At 42.7% G+C, this 15081-nt stretch overlaps 1 protein-coding gene across 4 annotated transcripts in view; it reads right to left on the bottom strand.

The window, feature by feature from the left end:
* XYLT1 (xylosyltransferase 1) overlaps positions 1-15081 on the bottom strand; it is a 204800-nt gene that overhangs the window by 152116 nt on the left and 37603 nt on the right. For 2 of the 4 annotated variants that reach the window (XM_063343929.1, XM_063343930.1), the window contains exon 2: positions 3052-3090. The exons of the other annotated variants lie outside the window; for them this stretch is intronic. In XM_063343929.1, the coding sequence (XP_063199999.1) occupies positions 3052-3090 (39 nt within the window). The remainder of the gene's footprint in view (positions 1-3051; positions 3091-15081) is intronic. 4 annotated transcript variants of the gene reach the window in all.

Raw genomic sequence — 15081 nt, 5'->3', positions numbered from 1 at the left:
TTCATTCTCTCTTCATTTTCTTCATTCTCTCCACATTACACTCAGCTTCTCTTTGTATGATAGTGCAGACAAACGTGCCTGAACCTTCTAAAAGAATCCTGACAATGTGACCTTATCAAACACCTCAAGGATGCTCATGGGTATCTGGTTTTGGCATTAGCACACAATGAGATTTAGAGATAGGAAATGGGAGGTTTGTTTTCAAAATATTTTTTTCCAATACAGTAAAGACCAAGTTTCTGGGTTTCACCCTAGACGAGTAACATTTTGCAACACAGTGAAAATAAATTTTCCACATCCTACTCTTTCAAATAGAGTTGATTAAAGAGTTGTTAATCTGCTGCACCAAATTTATACATTACATGATTCACACTTGTTTCACACTGTTTAACATGAAAAAAAGCTAACAAATAGTTGTTTGTGAGCTATGTAATCCCACTTTCAAAACCAAAAGAACAGGGAAAACAGGAACTGCCTGACTGCCTCATCTTTTGACACACTGTCCCAGCACAGGTAGGTATAAACGAATCAGACCAATTCCCAATATACTGCTATGTGATTAACACAAGTAGTGTGATTTGGCAGGTCCAATTTGAACAAACTATTTTGATATGCCTTTAAAAGAGAGAAGAACATGAGGGAATTGTGAAAAAATTATTTTGTTTGCAGAAACTGTCTTTTCCTTGGAAAAATATCAGCCAAAACCACTCGCTTAGCTCCCAAGTAAATGCTTTCCCTCTGTTCACTTACACACAACCCAAAATACATCTTTATTGGGGAATTCAAACAGATGTGCTGCAGCTGAGCTGTTTGGAAGAGTACCCATTCTCTCTTTAGAAGATCACTTGCAGCCATACCTGTAAAATTTTCAACAGTTGTACAGGTGATTGGAAGACTAGGTGAAAGGAGGGGAAATTCTATGAAAAATTCATGAAAAGGTCCCCAGAATACAGTCCCCTTTAAACACACAGCAGGGGTTTAAAATGTCAGTATTCAAAATACCACCCAAACCAGAGCCGAGACAGGAAACCAGAGGGCAGTGGAGAGAAACTCTCAAATAAGCTGATTCATCCCAACATTGTGCAGGAAACCACTAAAGCGATGAAGCCGCTCACCAGTTTACTCAACACATCTCAAGTGAATGCAGCACTACTCTCCGCTCCCATAGGTCCCCAAAGAAAAAGGAAGAGAACAAAGCACGCAACTTCTGCAAATTTGGGGATTCTTTACCAACCATGTTGGTTTATATCCTGTTGGTAAAATGTTAAAGCTGCTGATGTTATTTCTCTCACAGTGCTTTTACACAGAGAAGATGACAGACACTTGCAGCTAAGACTGTGGCTGATTCTTGAATTGCTACTTCTTACTCTGGATATAAACCAGCAACTTCCACTGCTAATCCGAATGCTTTTGACCACTTCACCTAAACAGAAATATACCCCTGGGAACCAAAGTAAATGCTCCAACCTTCATCTGTGATACCCACATTTACTTCCACCTCTCAGAGAGAGTCCCTTCTCTCCCCACCCCAGGATACATGCCTGGTCTCAGCTCCTACATTTAAGCAGCCCCCAGCAGTCTAGGACAGTTTGGGATGTGTGTTGGCAACAAAAGTTGGCTTTGGCCCTCCTCAACTATTTCAAGGTCAGAAGTAAGCAGCTTTCTACAGAAAATAGATTCAGAAGCAGACGTGGCTTTCAGTAACACTAAAAGAAATATAAAAATATATAAGCATACCCTCAATTTCTACCTTAATTAGTCATTAAACAATGCATTTATGCCCTTCTTAACCCCAGAAATATTAAGGTCCCTTGAAAGCACAGGAACTTTTGGACTCACCTGGCACTCCTGTTGACAGTCTTAGCAAGGAGGTAACAGGCCAGAAGACTGAGTGACACACAGGTCAGCAAAGACACAGACTGACAGGACAGGACAAGGAAGTGGTATGCTGGGGCTGAAGGCATCACCTCAGACAGTAATTTGCTGCAGCTGGCAGCTGTACCAGCTGCAGCTGATGATCTCCCTTTCACCTCCTTCTCCTCCAAGTGTGAAATTCTCTTGCTCATACTCACATGTGCATTCTCCCCTAGTACGTTCACCAATGCAAACCAATGTTTTTACCCTATTTCAAGTCAGTAATAAAGTAAGTCTTCATTATTACTGTGTATTTCTAGTTCTACATCATGCAGGATTAGGACTTTGAGGTACACCGTGTTTTGATACCACTTTATAATGGCACTGCATACAACAATCTTTGTGTGATCCTTCCTTGACGGTTTTGACTCACAAAGGTTTGGCTCCAAAGTGAGGTCCCTAAAAAAGATGTAGTAGGCTTGTTGAAACAAATAACAAAACAGCCAAAACCCTTCCCCAGAGAAAGGCCAGCAGAAGATAAAGGTAGAAATGTTTATGCAGTCACTAAGGGACAGTGGAAATGTGTGTTCTGAATAAACACTCATCTTCAGTATGCAAGTACCATTGCCTCTGCTGTCTCCCAAAGATCAGCAAGAATGGAAATCAATGATGCTGCCTTGTTAAAAACCACAAATCAAAGTACCAGTGACTTTGTAAAATCCCTTCTGTCACTTTGACCTTCTGGTGCCAGGCATCACCACAGATTCATTACCATTCATTGTAATGTCTAAAGAGGAAATCTGCAGCGCAACTGTAGAGTAACACACTAGCAGCGGGGATCATAACAAAAGTTAGGAAGCTGAGTATACAAAAAGAAATGAAAATGCCATGAATGGATGCCTGCACTGCCTTGAGGACTGTATCCTCTCTTTTAACAAATAAAAGTCACTTCTGCTGTTGTCCAACTGTACGCCAGGTCCCTGCCTCACCATCCACACCTATTGTTTCCTGTAAAAAGTCTGGTTCTCTTCTTGCCGAGTCTGTCATGTTGGGAGCTGCCGTTACTGCTGTTACTACAGTTGCATCTCCTCCAGGGCCACCAGTTAAATATCATAAATATGCTGGGCAACAGCAGATGAGCCCTGTCTTTCAGAGAATCTCTTCTAAGAAAGAAGCGGGAGAGGGAGTGGTACTAACCTGAGTTTCCAAGCTGGTGTAGGGACTAGGAGGTTCAATCTACAAAAAGAGCAGACAGAAAGAGCCATTACTCTGGAATAGCAGAAAAGAAGGTATTTTGAGCCATTCTTGGTCCAAAGTAGCGATGTTAGGAACAAATGCACCTACTCGAACAAGGATGACAGAGACTTTATTTATTTATTTTATTTATTTAATTTTTTTAAGAGATCCCCCTTTTTCAGACACCCTACCATCGCAAAGGAATTATAGGATCTCTACAATATTTGGATGAGTGAAGTAAGTTGCCATAACTGGAGGATATCAGAAACAGATTAGCTACAGAATAACTCAAGGCCACAGGCAGGCCCTTTCATCTCTGATTTAGTAATTTTTTTACATTTCTTTCTTAGATTACAATTGGTAATCTTCCTGTTCCTGTAATTTAAAGGCATTAGAATCTTTTCAGAAAGTTGTCCAGGACTTGATGATGATAGGGTTGGCCACATCCTTGGCAAAACTTTTCCTCCCAACAGCTGCAGTTACACTGTGCTTGCTTTATTTTCCATTAAAATTTCATCCTGATCAATGTCTCTCTCCAGGTCTGCATATTATATGTGCAAGTGCACCATGCATTTTCTTCAGTCTGGCATCTTTCTTGGTGTCAAAATCTGAACTCTTAACTTGGCTTGGCCAGAGGATTCAAACCTCATTAAAGAGCTTCTAAACACAAAAGCACAGAAATTGTCTATTTAGCCAGTTAATTAAGAGGTTAGAAAGAGATAACATCCCTACAGGAGACTTCATCATTAGAGTTCTGGGATTAGCACTCAAGCAAAATCTTTAAAGGAACATCTTTTAAAGTATAAAGGACATTTAAAACCTCAGTCCTGTTGGTCCAGGTATTACTCTGCAAGGCCTCACTTTCTACAACATCCTGTTTAATTGGAAAGCCTAACAGAGTGGAACCAGGTCAATGATGCTTTCTCTTCAATCCATCACAGCTGTTGAAATTAGACAGCTTTAGTTTAGTCAATTCTTGTCTGTCAGATTACCAGGCTCCTGAGACTAATTCTGAGTTTTGATATGTCCAGATACTCTGGCTTTCCTCCAAGAAACTATGTATTCCTTTTACTTTTAATTAAGCCTATAAAGTAGTTTTGTTTTAATATTCACTGTAAATACACTAATGAAGAAATCAACCCGGGAAAAAAAGTCAAGGAGGAAATTGGCCTTGAAACCCTTGATGCATCTTTCCTCCACTCAGTAAGTCACAGGCCAGGCAGCACACTGTGCCCAGCTGAAAAAGTCCATGGTACCTTTGTCACACTGTTAACTTAAATGTAATCTTTCATCAATGTGTTCTAACACCAGAGTATCATTACTATACACATGTAATAGATATTATCTGACAACTGGACAAATGATATTAAGACTGGAAGGAGACTGAGAAAAGTCAATGAAATCCAAATATCATGTCATTAGCTAAGCTAGGGACGAAAAATAATCATCTGAAGGTGAGGGAAGAGAGAGGAGGAATCTTGTCCTTGGATGGCTTAACACTTCTGAAGATAAATGATGTCAGCACTCACAGCTCTTCTCTTACAAATTTAGCCGGGATAAACTCATCCATTTTGCAGCTGGACTCTAAGTGATGCTAGTTTGGTCACAACATTGTCCTACATTGTCCCACTCACATTTCTATCATAGCAGGAAGATCACAATACTGGCAGGTGTGTGTGGCAGACAGAATACAAAATGTGTTTAAATAGAAAAAGCAAAATACTACTGTAACAAAGAATGGCCCAGCTGCACAAAGTCCCCTTTGGGAGATCATCTGGATTTTCTCAGTCGCTGCCAATTTGATTGCAGACAAAAGCTTTTTCAGCATGCACTGTTCACTTCCAAATGACATTATTTCTATAACAGGAAGCAGCTACTGTATGTATAAAACATCCTGGAAAGATCAGGGGATTCCTGTGATAGATAAGGTTTCAGACTATTTAAAAGCCAGCCAAATGAAGTGCAATGCTTGCTGAACAGAACAGATTTTCTTTGGAAACTATTAATTTCAAAAGCTTTCTTGATTAAAGAAAACTGTAAATAAGACCCAGGTTTTGAATAAGGAAGCTGAGGAGGGTGGAGGAGGGTGGACATAAACATAGCCAAATTCAGTTTTCAACTGCAAAAAATAGTTTCAAAATTTGAGATCAACATCAGCAACTTAAGAGAAAGACTTTCACTCTTACTGCAGCACGAGGCATGTCCTTAACATTATAGGCATATCACTAGCGACAAATAAATATGTCGCAATTCGGTAAATCCCACTGCTCTTCTCCAGCTCCTGCAAGTGGCCTGATGCACAGTTATGTATGGTAATGCACACAGGAATAGCCCATACGTGAGGGATGAGAGTATGCACTTTTTTTTTTTAAGTTACAACCTCTCTGCTTTGTCCAACCTGCCTGCTCTCATTGATTATTAGCAGCTAATGAAAGGTCTGAGCAGAGCATGAAGTTATCACTCATCCATGTATATGCACAGAAAGATTTAGGAACAAACAGCAGAACAACTGGTACCATTCTGAGCAAAGTTGCGCTCGGTCTCTGTATGTTCCACTTTACCTCTACCAGGTTTCAGCAGCCTGCCACAGTAGCACAAGAGTTGTTATAACTGAACTCCAGGGACATTAGCAATCATCCCATCTGAAATTTCAGACTGCCATTTTTCAAGTGCTATGAATCATTAATGTCCAGTGCTTGTGATCAAATGAAATCTTTAGTGCAATTGGAGTGTAAACACAGTATGACATTGCTGTATAAACGGCATGATACATTTATCACATTTAAAGATCGTTCAGGGTAAGACTGTTTACTATTGAAAGGTGACATTGAGTACAGCAACTCTGGTCTGGAGTTTGGTTACCAGATTTTTCGTAAAGGGTTAATGTCTCACTCAGGTAAAGGAAAGAGACAGCTGTTTTCACAGGCTTTGCAACTTTCCCTAAACAAAACTAAAAGATGGGAAGACTCAGAAGAACTGAAGTACAGACGAATTAACTGACTATTCCAAAGTCACATAGGAAATATGAGAGAAATCCCCAAGTCACTGTCTGGGACCTTGACCACAAGACATGTCTCTCTCCCATGCCCGCAAAAAATGTTTTTCTAGCACCGTTTGAAGAGACATCAGGTTTTAATATGGTAACGATCTACACCTCAATCTAATCACACATATTTTTGGTGCGAGTCCAAGGCTGACTGTGGGGCAGCCCAGTACTCAGACTCAGCAAAGTGCTGTTGGCTTCACGGAACCGATCCTGCAGACATGCTTCCTGCTCCCCGCTCCTTCCATCACTTCTGGAGTGTACATTTTTGGTTCCCATGCAGGTCTGTTAAGCTTTGATGAGCGTAGCAGGCAATTGTAAAGCTTGTTATTATACTTGACGGGCTGATTTTCACTCAGTTTCTAGTCACTTCTCTCCATCCCTGAGGGCAGCACCGATCTGCGTGTGTCCTGGCATGGGGCAGTGGCTCCCCAGCTGCAGTGCCAGTTGCCCTCGCTCCAGAACTGCGGCACTCACACTGCAGCAGTTTTTGCACCCACATTTCATGCAGCCAGGCCCTGAGCCACATGGGGAAACTGAACAAGCTTGAAACGTTCTTTTTTAATTTTATTTATTTGTTCTTTGTCATTTTACAGCTGAATCAGTGCCTTCATCCAGCTCATGACGTAAGGCAAGGAGAGCCGTGCTGGCACAGCAAAGGGGTGGCCAGCAAAGCCAGAAGGGGGAGGACATGAAGGAAGAACCAGCAGTTGGGGACAGGGTAAGGAGGCAAGCAGCAGTAACAAACTCCAGTCCCACCACCAAATACTTCTTCCCATGAAACCACAGTTTCAGATGAAGACACAAAACATTCACCTAAAAGTGACATTTCACACGTCCTCTCCAACAGCTCTGTTGCCTGCAAGGCAGGACCACATAACAGCAGCTCCCTGTGTGGGCAGTGCTGTTTTTACAAATTGCAGTTGAGGGTTACAGCTATCCCAGGGCACTGCGGCTTCGTCTCTTCTGCTGACTCATTTTATGACCCAGAGGTTTGTTAGCCTGCCAGCCTGTGGTTTTTATCCTATGCTCAAATTTGGCTCAAAACCTTTGTATATTCACAGAAAACAAAACAAAAAAAAAAATTGGAAGGAACCTCCCGGACTGGCATTTCCCCATGTTTTTGCCCATCTTTTGTCTAGCGAAGGGGAACATAAGTCAGGTAACCTCCCATGCATCGCAAGGACAGTGGTGGCAAGAGTGCCCTGGAGCAGCACTCTGGGCACAAACGCCCAGAGTTTCCCCTTCAGGCAGAGGGGGTACAGCACGTCCCTGAAATGAAACACTGGCATCTTATTAGAGGAAGTGTTCAGTAACCTTAATTGTAACCCTTTTATCTAAGTCACATTAATGGTCACCTCTACACCACCAGCTAGCTCATGGACACACGCTGACTTGTTTGGTGAAGAGAGACTCCCAGGCAGCACCAGTACTGCCAGCCTGGGCGGGTGCTGCCAGACAGGGGCACAGGCAATCCTAATGTCACCCAGCTCATATCCTTGCACTGCAAGGCAGAAGGGTCACAGCAGCAACATCTCCAACATGCTTAAGCACTTTTTAAGGGGCAAGGCTTGTGCAACAGGATGTCATTTTGATAGCAAGAAAACAGAACCCAAAAATGGTCTTGTAGGTTTAGCACACTGCCCGCCATCTCAAGCTGCACCACCGTCTGTGAGCACTGACTTGAGGGGAAGGGTAAGAAGGGTGTGCATTACCAGGGTGATCTGCACGGCACTAGCCTAATGATTTTTATTTTTTTTTGTCTTAGCATCACTTCATAGGCTCCATAAGAGTGTTTGCATAGAGGAAAAGATGGGAAGGACTCACTAGTATGAATGTATCCAGAGCCTCAGTGTAACTGCTCTGCAAAGGATCCTTTCAAGAAAATACACCAATTCCATAAAATCTCAGCATGTCATCACAGGCCACGTAAATCATAATTTTATTATTTCTGCCAGACGTCTTAACACACATCCAGGAGGCTCTAGTACACAGGTGTAAGTGCTATTATTTGACTTCTTTTTCCTCCTCCAAAAGGCAGCTAGGAGAAAGGGCAAAGACTATAAAGAATGTTTCCTACTACGCATTAAGAACAATTATCCAATGAAAGACTGGATCTTGAAATGCCAAGAACGGAAATTAGCATATTTGCACCATTTTTCCCCCTACTAAGATTGTTTGAATGAATAGTGGTTCTCAGGAAGAAATTACTGTGTTATCAATATACCGTTCTTTCCACCACTTACTACAGCTGCAATGGTGTGGAAACAAACATTTAGTGAACACAGGATTTCAGCCAGTGCAGCAGGGTCCAGGCAAGCTGTTGCAGAAGCCGAGCCCCAAGTGTGTGCAACTTCCCGTTACGCGAACTAATGGTGTAGAAAAGGGGCATCCAACCTATCTGCTCCACAAGCCGCATACCCAAATTTTCTTACAACAAAGAGCCGCAGACACTTGTCATGTCCTTTGAAGAGATAGAAGGGAGCAGAGAGGAGACAGAGCACACAAGCAATGACAACAGCTTCCAAGGAGCACAAATACTGGAGGATGTAGTTAATGAAGCAACCCCCAGGGACAAACAGCAGGGCCAGGCTGAGTCCCACTTGCTGGCTCCCAGGGACTCGTGTCACCCAATAACCCAGTGACAGCACAGCCCCACTGCTGGTCGTGCAGTGTTGGGGCAGGATGCTTCTCAACTACCTGACAGCCACCATGTCTGGCCAGGTCTCAGTCACCAGGGCTCAGGTCTCAGCCCTGCTCTCAGTCCTGTGCATGGCAGGGAGAGGAGAGGGGAGAACTCCTGCAGCGAAGCCCTCTAGGGGCTAGTGCCAGTGACAAGATAGGGCTGTAACGGAGGTGGAGCAACTCCAGCCAAACGGGCCGGGCGGTCCTGCAGCTCCTTTGAGCTCTCAGGATACTGGAATGTGCAGAGGCTGCTCCAAACCACCGAGTTGCAATTAGTGTGCTCACTGCTAATAGCTTCACTGGTACACAGCTTAACGGACCTGTTCTTCAGTAGCAACATCAGTCCACGTGGCCTCTGCTAGCCCTTAATTTTGATAAACGAAGTGTTTGTGTGGCCAAATTGGCGAACCAATCCTGACTAAAAATCAAACCACTGGGGGAAAACATATTTAAGCAAGATCATTTCCTCATCTAATTTGCTGAGAAACTGCAAAGAGTGGGAGGGCAGCTTAAGCCAGGACATCCACTAAAATTTAAGACACAGAATTTCATGATCAGCTCCATAGAAGTACTATCTTGGTCAACACCCTTAAGTACACAATAATTCTTACTCCACATGCTCTGAGGTATTCTCACTGTTCTAAATCAGAGGACACCTAGGAGAGAGTCCCAGGTAGAAAAATATTAGGAAGAAAAAAAGAACTAGAATATAAATACATTGAAACCACCTGTAATCCTCTCCAAGAAGAGGATATTGATCAAGTAAGTCTGGAGCACAGGCAGAAAGAAATGAACCATAGAAAGACACCTACTAAATGGGGAAAGCAGCCTATGGAACAAAAACATGGGGAAGATGAACTCTGCAGAGATATCATTTACAATACAAAAATTCAAGACAAAATAGCAACATCTGAGATTGAGACCCTGAATTCTTATAGCTGTCCTCCCCACTCCATTTTCAAGTACATTGGGGATTCTGTTTGGATTATGGAGGGGTTAAGATAACCCAAGTTACAGAAAATAAAAATAGCACACTTGGTGAGTACCCTTATCAACACATACTTGAGCATGGCAAAGACTTACCATTCTCTGCCACAGGAGCTCTTCCGGGACAGCTCCTCCATGTGAAAGAAAGGGCATTAGAAAGCATTTGGATATTAAACTTGTGATAACAGTATTAGAAATGTGAAGAGGCCTGAGCTGCCAGGTCATTTCTACTCAGCCAAAGGGCAGCTGCAGGAAAGGGCAGTACTTTCATGTTTTCTTAACTTGAAACAAGTCAGCAGGACTTGGGACATAACACAGACATCAGTTCACAGCTACTTGGTCCTTGACTAGCTTGATATAGTTTGGTGAAGATTACCCCGTCTGTGCTGAGGTATGTATCATCTGGTAGAACATAACATTCTGTTTGAAGAACTGATGTGCCCGATACCTCTGCACACCAACTCTTGATAATTCACCACCAGAAACAACTGCAGTCTCTTTAATAGCCAATGGCTTTCGTAAAATCTCCTTTGATCCTCGACTAGTAAAGTAAATCAGTGTAGCTCCTTCAAAGTCAAAAAGCTGAGGATCTTCCCTCACTGAGCACAGCATATGTGTCTTCTGTCAAATGAACAATCACATGCTTATCCAGCAGTTGAAGGGCAGTTCAGTTAAATTCAAGACCTGCTGGTTCCCTGCTTTTCCACAAAGACAAAATCTGCTGTGTATTAAATCCTGAAATTCCCATTACAAATGAAGTGGGTACTATCCCTGTCTTTGGTGTCTTTTACCACCTGAAAAATACCTGCTGCTACCAGCTCAGCACAGCCCCCTGAACTCAGTCAGGGCCAGCTGTAGCAGTACGCAGATACCAGTGGGAAGCTTTCCCAGCTGTCTATAAAATATGTCTGGCCACAGAGAAGCTGCTGCCCAGGTACTGCTTTGACATTTTGAATATGTTAGCTACCCAGGCCAGACATGCTGTCTTACATGTACGAGCTGAAAGACAGTTAGTGTTTTCACTTATTAACTCTGGGCAGGCTTATCTTTCAGCCTTGACACTTTAATACAGTATAACTGCTCTGACACCACCTTTTCAAATCTGTGCTTAAGAATGATACATCTGACCGATTCAGAGTGAGGGTCAACTGTCCTGCTTTCTTGAATAATTTATTAAGAGCTGGCAGGAGCAGTGGCTTTGCTGTATTGTTCAGTTGTCCTAACAAACTGGACAGTTTGTTTCAGGCAGCAAACACATTTCAGCATGAAATGCAAATGTGTTAAACGACGAGGAATGCTAGTCTAACAGGTCGATATAACTGGGTTGTTTAGAGATGGCAAAGCGTACCAGATGATACTGAAAAAGATGTTTCTCACCCCATGCCCCATCTCGTCAGTAGAAGCCCCACAGCTCCTCACTGCTGTGAAATGCAGTTTCATGCCCACTTCTCCAGCAGATGCTGTCATGGAAGCCTCTGAAAGGGCACCCCAGGAGGTACAGCCTGGGTATGATTTTGAGCATAATTATATTCAGGCACATGGATGAGGTTGTTTGTAGTTCTAGTGATGGAAAGGCAAAAGAAAAAAAGAAAAAGATACATGTCCTCATGCAACATTTTCACAACTTTAATAGAGTTAGAGGAGTCTATATTTATAGAGCAACCAAGTGTTATAAAAAGCTACACAAAAAAAGCACATGGAGGGAGACACTAGTTCAGTTCAATGTATAAGCATAGCATTTAAAGGAAAAAGAACAGTCCTGGCTGACAACCACTACAGTCATTGTCTCTTACGAGAACAATCCCATACCACTCTGCTTGAATATCATCTGAAACAGGACACAGTGCAGAAAATCAGCAGGAAGGCCGTGACCGAATTCAAAGAACAGGCTCATTTAAAGTTTCCAGACAAATATGTTACCAAAAGAAAATTAAAGCCTGCACTAAGGAACATGTTCAAAACTTAAATGAACAGCTGAAAAGGACAGACTTCAGGCACGACAAGCTTCAAAGCTGAGTCAGGCACTCCAACGGTGAGAACAGAAGTCAGCCAGTCAGCAGAAGAGGTGCATGTTTCACTTGTAGTTATCACAGGTAATTGAGCTGGAAATCCGTATCAAAGCACTTGGAAAAGAAAGAGATAGGGTGGTAGGCCATCTTAAGCAGTGTCTGCATAATCCCAATAACAACAACAAAAGAAAGCAAGCATATTTTCACCAGATTTTGCACTGCACAGAGGAAAAGACACCCAGGCAATCCCTGGTCTCAAAGCAGAGTAAAGCACGGCTATTTGGTGACAGCCACACTGTGGAGTCATTTAACACTGTGAGCACTAGGTTCAGCTCTTTACCATCTTGCACCCTTCTGCAATCATTCCAGGCCCCTCCGGAGCGGGGTACAGCCTGGCACAGAGCCTGGGTCATGCCCCAAGCGTTTCCATCCTGCTATTCTCATGCACAGGATCTTTCAAAAGAATAAACTGAGGACAGCAAGTGGCTGGGAACACAGCCCTAGGTCTTTTAGGAGGGAAAGGGAAAAGAAAAAAAAAGACAAGGGAAAGTCAGCTTCGTTACGAAAATCCAGCTAAAAATCTTGAGGGCAACAGAATGAGAAGCAGCCTGTATAGCTTTATACAGAATAAAGCCTGCCAGACAAATTTAATTGCTTTATTTGTTCTTTGATAGAGTTACAGACAGAGTGGATTAAAGGAATACAACTGAGGTCATATTTTTTTGATTTTAGGACAGCATCTGATACTCTGTCTCGTGAAATCCTAATTGAAAATTTAATTCAAAAGGACTTGGGAAGGACCACTGCACAGCACTGGAATTGAGAACTAGCTGCAGGACTGTAAACAAATGATAATGATAAATGGCAATGTATTGAGCTGAGGGGAGGTCGTATTGAACAAATTAATTAATGACCTAGAACAAGGATTAAAGAGCATGCCAACAAAATCTGAAGATTGCATTAAAGCCAGATTGTGTCTGATGGACGCAAGCCTGCCGTAAGGTGAGGAGGACACGTCCAGCATCAGGATACTGCCCCAGATCCTTGGCAGGCAGATCAGACATGCTCTGGCCACAGCCGCTCGTCACCCATCCCCCTCACCCCTCTCACACGGACCCATACACCGTACAACATCTCCTCCCACACCACTGGCCACCCTGTAAATAAACATAATTTTCTCTGTTTCCTGAGAGTCAAATGAGATGCACTGCAAAATTCAGTCCTTGGCAGATGTAAAGGATTCCACTGACAGGAGGAAGGGTGAGACCTCTCCCCTTCAGGCATAACCAGAAAACTAATAATCCCACCACTACAAATAACACAACGCCCTAAATCCCACAGAGGTTTTTTTCCCCCCCATTTTCCTGGTATAGCTTAAAAAATTGTGGGGTTATGGAATAATGTCCCTGATAAATCAATTTAGGACAAGACACTTCCTCTGCATAAACTTAATACATTCAAATCTGTAAGAAAGGGGGGGGAAGGGAACCACCAAGAAAAAAACCCAACCCCCCAAAACCCACACAAACCAAAAAACCCCCCAAAACACAACAACAAAAAAACACAACTGGGTCTTCCCGGGAATTTTTTGAACACAGAATTTGGTAACACTGATCTTTAAAGGATGAAATAGATAAATAATTTTAAGTGCGGCTGCTGATTTTCAGACTTTGGAAGTACTGAGAGTTTAGCACCAGGCTTTGAGTTTAATCAATACTCTACAGGTAAAAATAAAGAATATGCAGGTAGAAGAGCAGTTTTGGCTCCCTTCTGCAGTTTTCATGCCAGTACTAAAACATATTTTTCCCAAATAACAGAACCTATCCATCATTTTTATTATCTGCCTGGATGCAGATCCAAGTTTCATCACTTGGTAAGTTCAAAAAACTCTCATTAGCATCTGTGTGTGCAGGGAACCCATAAGAACACCTCATTAACTCATTAAAGAGGATTCTCACAGAGATTAGCTTAGTCAATCCTTCATTTAGCTACCAATCCATTCATGTGATGCCATTAAGCCCCTCATAAACATCCAAGTACTTAGTAATACACTGTAGGAGTTTGGTTTTGTATCACTATACTAGTATACACCACACTGGTATCACTATACGGGCATACATTGCTACTGTATTTATGCGGCATCAGTGTGAAAATTACTGCGGCACAAAATGATCACTTATTTTCAACATAAGTGAGACATGCCCATGTGATCAACAGACCAGATGAAGCCAACAAGGATGTACTAAATGGGACACGTGGGCTTACTAATGCCCAATTCCAACAATTTTAAAGCATTCTTGAACAAGCCTTGTTCCACATCACACATTTAAATGGTATGGCATGAAGTGGGCACAGGCAAAAGAAAGGGTTGCAGTAATACCCAGTGCAAAGTGACTTCACTGTTGCTCACTGTCTGAACAGGGAAGCAGTCGTTGAGGAACCTCTCATCCCCATCCTTATTTTCCACGTTTTCCTTTTCCCCCCCGCCTTTCTTCCATGCACCGCTGCTGTCAGACCACCTGCAATTTATTTTCTATAAACCACCTCTTCATAAACAGCACAGCTGCCTCTGCCAGGAGAGCCTCCCCCTCTCTTCTGGAACAGGTTTCCAGCACTGCTTTGGCTCACTACAGTCACGACGATGGGAGAAAGGCGAAGTCTGTCACTTCAGCATATCAAGACAGGTATTCTGTGCTGTTAACAGCAATTGTCATCTAGACACAAGATGGCCCTACAGCAGCTCCATTTTGCACAGGCCTTCAGATGCCATGGTGATGAATGCTCATATACAAACATGAATACAGTCTCACAAGTCCTGCCAAAGCATCTCCACTCACCGCACTGCAGTCAGTACTGCTTCCACACATGTAGGTGTCAGAAGATTCAGCCCATCTAAATTCCTAACTTTCATACAGATGCACAATTTTATTTTCAAGCTGAATAATTCAAAGAACATTAATTCAGTCCCAGCTGCTTACATGAACCAGATTTTTAAGACCCTGATTAGCTTGTATGTCCACAGTGCCCTTTCACAGGCAGGGTTCAGACCTTCAAAACCAACTTAATGCTTTTGTTAAGAAGGCTCCAAAGCTCTTTATTGCAATTCACTTAGTACCGTCCCGCTAAGCCTGCAAACTGCTCAGTTCAGACCTAACAACTGCTCTGTTACTAACTGCACAGAGAATATGCCCAACCGACCCACTCTGAAAAACACAAACTAACCTCTATTACTAGAGGATAAATGTGCAGCTTGCTGGATGTGCAGGA

This window comes from Chroicocephalus ridibundus, chromosome 8, assembly GCF_963924245.1.
Source record: "Chroicocephalus ridibundus chromosome 8, bChrRid1.1, whole genome shotgun sequence".
NCBI lineage: Eukaryota > Metazoa > Chordata > Aves > Charadriiformes > Laridae > Chroicocephalus > Chroicocephalus ridibundus.
Note: the sequence above shows the minus strand (reverse complement) of the source record. Positions and strands in the feature narration are given on the sequence as shown.